Genomic DNA, 9310 nt, shown 5'->3' with positions numbered 1-9310 from the left:
CTTCTTGCAGAACATTCTTTGAGAAGCTTCTAACCCTGGCTAACAGGCGGTATTATCCCTATATTACCATCCACCATGAAGGGAGGATTTCAAAACAGCAGAAATGTATTGGATAAACAGTTTCACCACTGAATCCATTTAATGTCAAATTTGATTGACCTAGAATTTATTTACAAAAAATACATAACACAAAAGTATAAAATGTTCTTACTGGTCGGGTCATCTAAATAATTTAGTCCATAAATATAGGAATCCAAACACCCGAAAAGATGAGTTCACATCGTAATATACATAAAGTCCGTACCATGGATAGTTACACAAACAGGTTAGATGTGTTTGTGCCAGAGTTAGTAAGCAGAGCTCCTCAAGGGTGGGTAATATAGGACATCCCTCCTGTGAGCTGTTTGTTGTTCCTTTTCCCTGCTCTTGTCAAGTTGCCAACTGTTATCCATGCATTCCTAGTTTGGAAGAATCCTTCCATCTTTAGCTGCATTTCATTGTCCTTCCTGTTCTACAAAGTAGAGTAGAGCAGTTTGTGCAGGTTTCAGCTTGTAGGTTTAGTACGGCTCATGGCATGTAACGCATTTTACTCAAACAGCAGAGGATGGTGTGGGTTGATCTCCGTCCATAGCTGTGATAGAAAGTGAGAATAATGAGGGTGTCTAGTTATATTGAGGTATAAACATCCCATAGTGATATGGCCTCATAGTCACCCCCAGTAGCAATGAATAAGCTGGAGCGACAGATATAATAATGTTCCATTGATATTTAGTGGCATTTATTGATTTGTTTTACTTTATTTAAACTTGACAATGTACTGTGCAGCTTTCATATGTGTCTTGATTTAAATAAGGAAACTGCCATTTCTAATCACTTGTTGTTTTTCCTATAATGGCACTGCCTGATTTCACATCCGCTGCACTGAAATTATTGGCTGAGAGATAGGAGTTGTACTAGGGCTGTGCCTGTCTTTTGAGATTACAACTGAGCAGAACATTCTTTGAGATAGCTAACATTAAAAAAACCAATGTATAGCTGGCCATAAACAGGCAAATAAAAGCTGACCTCCAGGCCACATTGGCAGACTATCTCCCAATTTATGGGACCAACAGAAGGGTGTGGTTGATCAATATCAGCCAAATTCAGTCAGGCAAGGAGATGCAGGTCTCCATAGGCCCAGATTATGATTTTATTGGATAATCTCACTTTCGCCCACCGTATTGGTGGCCAAATTGGGTAGAAATCTACTCGTTTTGGATCCCCACCAAAGCAACAGATATTACCATGTATGCCAGACTGTAAATTGTAATTCAAAATGCTGCTGATTTATACCACTAGATATACATATAAAAAAATATAGACAAGGGTTATGTTCTCTTCAAGCTATAAACCCTGGAACAATATTTAGAAGGGCTTGTTCCCAGCATTTAAAGGTATACAGCACAATATGGTGGTACAAAAAACAAAATTTGCATCTTACCTGGGGTTAGAGAATAAGTGGAAGTTCTGTTTGCTGCAATAAAAAAAAAACATTTCACATGACAACTCCTTCATTCTCCTCCCTAATTTGAATTACAGCATGATTACACAATAGTAAGCTCAACCACAGCTGCCAAGCAAACATCAATCTAACCAGATAAACCAGTCAAACCTTCTTGAGCCAATAATACTCATCATATCATTCACTAATCCCATTTTCTGCCATTTACACAGTTTTGCTTTTTACCTGGCCTTCTCCGACCCAACCACAGTCCCATGACAAAGGTGAGAATGAGAAGCAGTACGCTGCTAGCACCAAGCGACATGTACAAAAGGTTGTTCCGGCTGGGCTCTGGTATAAGTACAAAGATTGTGACATGAATATGAAAATGGAAATAGAATATTAAACATCCAGAGTTATGCTGTATGTAAACTTGAAACAAAATAGCCATTCATTTCTGAAGAGTCATTATAAATATATATATGAATGTATGCCAAGGTGTAAATTTGCAGAGTAGATATTTTAAGCAAAAAACAATATTAAAGGCATTTTTACCTTTAGACTGCTAATACCAAGTACTAATCTCTTAGTGTGACACAGACCTAAGGTTTGGTGGGGGGTGGGGGGGGGGATGTAATATAAAAGGGGCAGGGTAACACAGTCCTGCCACAAAATGACATTACCTCCCAACCGCAACCTGAAGGCCGGTATTATTGACAAAAAATGTGGCAAACCTAGGCAGATACGGGGCTCCCTCTAAGTACAGAGTAAGACCTGTGAATTGTATGAAGGCTTTGGACCCTTATAGGGGGATGGAAAAAAACATAAATCAGGGTTTCCTGCCTGCATTCCCCTAGCCGTTGCCGACTTCCAACTATCATCAGTCCTGAAAGCCTTCAGTTAACATACACACACTTTTATATTAATATCAGAGAATAATCCCTAAGCACTTACCCCAAACCACAATATGTGGTTTCTCCAGACTGCTATGTTCGACGTGGCAGAAGTAGGTATCCATCTCCTCAGGTGCCACCGTGATTGTCACGCGGGTCTGATAGGTGAAATCAGTGTTGGGGAGAATTTGCAGGACCTCAAATGGCTGCACCTTTTCTTCTTCGCTTCTAAGCCACTTAACTTTAATAGCTTGGGGGAAAAATCCATACACCTGGCAGTGAAGCTTTATAAAACCTGCAGACTGCTGATGAAAGACCTTCACCTGTGGTGTAACTAAAAACCAAAATAAAATGTGAAATGAGAAGCTGAACCAGTAATGAACACAATGTTATCCCATTCACACAATGCTAATGCTATGTTTGGAGACCTGAGTGTAGGCCTTGGGGAGTCTGAGTGGCTGGCAATGTATTAGGCTCAGAGACTGCCTCCAGGACACACTAGGCGGCTGAGAGCAGTTTCTTATGAAGGTGACCCTAGTGTGTGTGAGCTTGTGATAAGGAAACAGATTAGAATCTCCACTGGGGAAGGGAAGTGTTTGACTAAACATTTAACATACAAACTCAGTGTCATATGTTTTCATCATAAGCAAAATAACAAATAAGGAAAAATACAAATAAAGAGGGTAATTTGAGGGTTATGGCAAGCGCTTAAATATAGTTGCACTGCACTTAAATATAGTTGAGCATTAGAAAAATGTCCACACCGCGATAAAGTTGGGCAAGTTGCAGCACTGCTGCTAAGTTTTCCTTCACTTCGCCCCAACTGCAATTGCAGTTATAGGTGGTACATGGGCAGTCCCTGGAACATCCATAACTGTCATTTAGGTTCGGAAAAATGATTTATCCAAATGTCAGTAAATCAGCCCCTTCTTATTGCATTTGCCCAACTGAGTTACAGAAAAAACATGGTGCTCAACACAGAATGAAGAAAATGTGTTTAACACCAAAAATAAGGGCATACCTAGTTTACTGCCATTGTGCTCTATGCTATTATCCCTAGCAGTTAGCACTAGTTTATATATAATATACTCAATCCTCTCCATTGCCCTTCCCCTATCTTAGCACCCCTGCACATAAAGGCATGTACATTATCTCCCATATTACTGGCCACCATGAGTTTGTTGAGAGGTGTATGTTGAGCAATGTAGACATTGGCATATGTAGTATGTGCTGCATTCACTGCCCCCACCTTTTCTTTCTAGGTGCTCCTTTCCATAACTAATGTATTTCTTCAGAGTTTCAATGCATTGAACTTCCAGGTAAGTCTTCATTTTCTCAGCCTCAATGGTCTCAGTGTTCCATTTATGGGCAATGGCCTCAGTCTCAGGGCGAGAGGAAATATGAATAACTCTGTCTAAATCCAAGGCCATGAATTCTTTCCCGTCATACCCATCCAGATCATATGCTCTTATGCCACCATCATCATCCAGTTCACAGCCATACATCCACTGAAGTGAATGGAAACCTTAAGAAAGGAGATAAGATGTAAGATGAGAAAGAAAAACCCCAGTGTCAGAATTCTGCCATTTGTGGCAAGATAGGAATTAATGTCATTCAACCAGTGGGGTTACTAAAATTTACTGAACATTTTAGGGTCCTAAAACTTCAGAAGGATGATTTATTTCACAGATACTGTATACTGTAACTGTTCAGTAGTTAGGGACCCTGCTTAGCCATCTATATTCTCTGCTCCAACCTGCTTCCCTTACTGTTGCACCCCTGGCTCCCAATGAATAATGTAAGAATATATATAACCCTATAAATGTCTTTCCCCCGTGAAAAAAATGAAGGTTCAATGCTCAATGATATAGTAATGTACAGGGTTTATTTTATAATCTGGCGTTCTCTTAACGCAGTGTTGTCTCTTAACACAATGATTCTTCCCTATAAATGAAAGAATACTGACCTGGAACATAATATTTGTACTTAAAGAATTGACTGAAGGATAAATTACAAAGAGTGGTGGTAAATGGAACATTTTCTAATTGGCGCAGTGTTGTTAGTGGAGTACCGCAGGGGTCTGTCCTTGGATTTTTGTTTTTTAACCTGTTTGCTGATGATACTAAATTGTGCAAAACTATAGGTTCCATGCAGGATGCTGCCACTTTGCAGAGTGATTTGACTAAATTGGAAATGAGGTTCAGTGTTGAAAAGCGCAAAGTTATGCACTTTGGTAGAAATAATATATATATTAAAATATAAAATGCAAGTTATATACTAAATGAGGGGGGGTCTTTTTGGAAGAATCTGGGTATTTTTGTAGATAACAAACTGTGTAACTAGACAGTGTCTTGCATCAAATAGGTCATTAACTCAAGGGATGAAAACATAATTTTGTCTTTAGGCTGATGGCAGATGATCCGTAGGGTGGATATTTTCGGCAAGCAGAAAAGCACTTGCTGAAAATATTGCCCTACGGCACATGTAGGAGGCGTAGGGCAGTATTTTCAACAAGCGCTTTTCCGCTTGCCGAAAATATCCGCCCTACACCTCGTCAGCCATCAGCCTTACTGGTCACTGGTAAGGCCTCACCTGGAGGATATTAATGAGCTGGACAGAGTACAGAGCCTGCAACTAAACTGGTAAAGGGGATGGCAGGTTCTATTATGCCTTATTATGCCTGAACAAGCATAATATCCAAGGCTATTGTGATCTTAAGATCTACAGCTTTATATAGTTATATGTGTGTTTGTGGGTATAGTTAGGTCTGTATATGTATGTGCATATATGTGAACTGGAGTTCATTTGGAGAGGTTGAACTTGGTCTTTTTTAAACCCAACATAACTAAGTAACTATAATATACATTGGGCTTTGTTTTGCCTAAATACAGCTCCCCAAATCTGACCATTTGTTATACCAATCTCCTACCAGAGAATCTGCAATCATGACTTGAATTTACTTCACTTTGTACATTGCCACTGCTGGTGCTATTCACACACTGGCAGTATGGTGTGTCTGTGGCTATCACCTTCAGTTTGGTTAAAGTGCTCCATCATTTTCTTGACTCCTTGTCTGAAATCTGTCTCCCAACGCTGGAATATGTTGGTGTAGTTCTTCCACAGAGCAGGGTCCGCTTTCTCTTCTATCCATTTGGTTTTGATCTGAAACGTCTTTGTTTCACTTGTGTAAACACCAATAGGAAAGTCGTCTAAATAGGCAGCGGCTGTGAAGTGAGGATGGCCCTGTCCTCCATCAGAGTTCCCCGTGTAGAAATAGCTATAGGAGTGACTGCCTGCAACAATGATATGAGCATATTTATATTTACAGGATGCACACGCAAGCACACTGATAATCTGCATATACATGCCTCGATCATTCATTTATACCACACACTGCATTAGGAAGCAATAAGCAGTGTTACCCCAGTGGGTGCCATGCATGAGAAAAAACAAATATAGAGGTTTTGTACATCAAATTACAGGCTCACACTAAATAAAATAAACAAAAAAACAAAATCCTACTCTTTTCCAGAGGCTATATAAACACAAGATTTTCCCTCTCTAACACAGTTTACTATTCAAAAAACTTAAGTTGTGTTTGGGTGAAGTTCCCATTTAACTATATTGCAATATATGGACAGTTCCTGTTCTGCTTAAAGGGGAGGGTATTTCTTAGTAGCTTCATGCATAGAATGGCTTAATGTCCTCTATATATTAATTATGTCTGTATATAACAGTACATACATGTATATATATACTATGGGGTGCTGCTGCCATGAGGCAAGTTGAGAAAGGTGGCAGTGCCCCCAGAATTACCAGGGACGGCAGAAACCTGCTCCTGGTAACCTTAAGAGAAATTTCCAGTTTTAAAATTGCCCTCTCTACCCTAGTGCTGCAGCCCCTCTGGACCCCCTCCAGCACAAGAAAAAGTAAGCACTGGGGGCCAAGGGGGGGCAGCATCGCAGGAGCGGATTAGGGCAGCTCATTTATACACCATTAGATGTGATGAATAGTGTCTGCATTACAGCTCTATGATAGAAATCAGAGAACATATGGGATTTGTTATATACACGTAGCTGGGCCATTGGGAGATTCCCTGGTACCCTGGCAGGCCAGTCTGACCCTTGTTAGCATTTTGTTGGCCACAGAAACAAAACAGTTCATAAAGGGTGTAAAAGTAACTAACTGAGAAATAACCAGTTTCCCAACACACTGTCACTGCGGAAATGAGTGGCTGGGGGAAAAGCAGAACTCGCTGCCCAAACTTTCCCTGGTGCCTCTCTGCCCCTTACAGACTGTAGGTTTATTTAGGGTATGCGCAAGCACAAGGCACATTAATGGGCCTAAATGACACCCACTAAACCCTTACTCAGATGATGCCTCCATCTACCTGCACTCACATACTGAATGTAATTTTATAAAATGAGTAAATGACAAATACATTTGATATAAAGGAGTGTTTTGCCTATTTGGTTTGCATATATAATTGTATATAATTGGCTGTTTCAGGCAGACTCCTACCCGAGAGCCACCTGTACGATAAGTCTAGGGGGGTTATGTTATAAAAGGCACTTTGCCCAGGTGCAGTAACCCATAGCTACTAATCAGCACGTAGCATTTACTGGACACCTGTTTAAAAGAGAACATCTTATTGGTTGCTATGGGTCACTGCTACAGGGCACATTTAGTGTCTTTTATTACATAAAGGGACTTGTGTGCTACACCTGCTACTTAATGTTTTATACATTAAAGGACAAGGAAACCTAATGCATAACATATGGACACATCCATTGAATCCTATCTCTCACACATGAGAGTCTAGGGATCCCTGGGAATGGTAAATAAGGCAGTGGCTTGGTGATGGGTTATTTTTTTCTGTGGCTCAGCAATGCATTACTTTTCTTTCCTAAAAGGAGCAAGATATTCTGGGTTCACTTTACTGTTAGAGGCACTCTTGGCCTTGCAATTCAAGGTATGTTTAATTCTGGAATGGGGCTTTGGAAAGCCAGTTTTATAATGATGTAAGTTTTTTATCTATTTATGAAATTACCTTAATATTGTACATATTTGGTATTTGCGTAATTGAGAGACAAGGGCTTTCCAAAAAATGTATATGTTCACAATAGGATCTGCCATCACAACATCACTGTGAAGAACACACCCCTATCTGTCTATAACCCCCTCTAATGTACTTGTACAGAGTAATCATGTCCCCTTGCAAATTGCCTTCTTTCCAGAGAAACCATTTATATTATTTCTACCAGTGTATTACTTTGCACTTAGGTTTCCAGTTTTGCAAAGTGGCAGCATCCTGCATGGAACTTCCCACCTCCAGGTCATTAATAAACAAGTTAAAAAGTAAAGGACCAAGGACTGACTCAAATACTCACAACCAATACAATATAAGGAGGCTCCATAAATAACTCACCAGCAAACACAACTCCAGTCTGAAGGAATATTACCAAAAGTGGTGTCAGTTCCATAATCCAGTCAGAAAGCCATCGGAGGAATAGAATGGAGTGCTGGCAGAATGTGTTTGACTCCTCCTTTCTGTAACAAATACAGGCCAGGGGAAGGGCAGTGGAATTTGGTAAACAGAAAGCAAAATGAGAAAGGCACGTACATTGCATCATGTTGGAATTTTTTTTGACTGTCTTGTGATTGTGAGAAGTATATTTCTATTCTCACAGGACAATAAGCAACATGAGCCTTTGTATTCAGTACAGAACCCATTCACTGAGCGAGCACTGACTCTACCTACACCCTCCCTTTAGCTTAGTAGCACAAATAGACAAATGGCCACACATATGGGTGCTGCTAACTGAACATTTAATTAGATTTCCAGCCAGTCACATACATCCAACGGGACTGTACAGATCAGCATTCAATTTCACAGGGCAACACATACAGGCTTACACCATAATGCAATTCGATTCCCCAACCTCAAATGGATCACTCACATCCTTTTCACTCCAACTTGCCTTCCTCCACGTCACCCCCACTGGGAGCTCACTCCACACCTGTCTGCTTGACAGTCCGGCTGCACTCCTCTGCCCTTTTCTGAAAAGAAATTTTCTGCCAACGTCCCTTGCCAAAGGCCTTTTCTGCTAGTCACTGACACAAACAGTTCATCCCTTACTGTGGTAAAGCCATGGCTTCTAAGCCATCTAACTCCTTGTTGGGATGTGGGCTACTGATGCTAAACAGCCTGTCTGCCTGAAGCACCTAGTACTTTTCACTGTGAAACCCTCTCTCACTATCCTACTGATCTGTCAAAACTTGGGTTGGTATATACTTTTTGCCCTCTGTTTCCCTCTAGTGGCTGGAGTCTGATCTACAGTATACTTATCATCTCACACTCCCTCTAGTGACCGGAGGCTCTATTACACCCAGATTTCCCAAACTTGCAAAATCTTGCTACCTAGTGGCTTAACTGCAAAAAGTCATTCTATAATAACTAAAACCTATGCTGGGGAATTAACAATCACTCGGGCACCCCCCTACAGCTTTACCATTTTACTATGTAAATCCTTTTTTGCCTATAGTAAATAAGATGCAGCACTATGCAACAGAAAGTGCACACATCAGGCATATAAAGTGCATGCAATTACTGACCACTACAGGAGGTAAAGAGGGTCCTGCTTATTACAGCTTACTGTCTAGTGATTATGAAGTGCCTCCTTTTAGCAAAATGGGAAAAGAGATCCTCAAATATGTCTACCTTTGCATAAGTTTGTAATTGATATTTTTTTTTTTTTTTTAAATAATGACACTACTTCAGTAGAGTGAAATCAATATTAACCCCAAAAAAGCAACTATAAGGGTAGTGATCTGTAGCAAGCATGGCATAGGTGATTACTGTATTATTACTAGAAAGTAAACATAGCCATAAACTCAAACAGATTCTCTGCAACATTATAGCAAGCTCATTTACATT

General features: G+C 40.3%; 1 protein-coding gene across 1 annotated transcript; it reads right to left on the bottom strand.

The window, feature by feature from the left end:
* Window positions 1-133: 133 nt before the first annotated feature.
* LOC100485167 (class I histocompatibility antigen, F10 alpha chain) lies at window positions 134-8641 on the bottom strand. Its single transcript, XM_002935343.5, has 8 exons — window positions 8334-8641; window positions 7802-7923; window positions 5403-5666; window positions 3623-3898; window positions 2435-2707; window positions 1727-1831; window positions 1481-1513; window positions 134-631 (listed from the first exon to the last, which is right to left on the bottom strand). Exons 2-8 carry the CDS (start codon window positions 7854-7856, stop codon window positions 591-593), a joined length of 1047 nt encoding a protein of 348 aa, XP_002935389.2. The 5' UTR covers window positions 7857-7923; window positions 8334-8641; the 3' UTR covers window positions 134-590.
* Window positions 8642-9310: the final 669 nt, after the last annotated feature.

This window comes from Xenopus tropicalis, chromosome 8 (genome assembly GCF_000004195.4).
Source record: "Xenopus tropicalis strain Nigerian chromosome 8, UCB_Xtro_10.0, whole genome shotgun sequence".
NCBI lineage: Eukaryota > Metazoa > Chordata > Amphibia > Anura > Pipidae > Xenopus > Xenopus tropicalis.
Note: the sequence above shows the minus strand (reverse complement) of the source record. Positions and strands in the feature narration are given on the sequence as shown.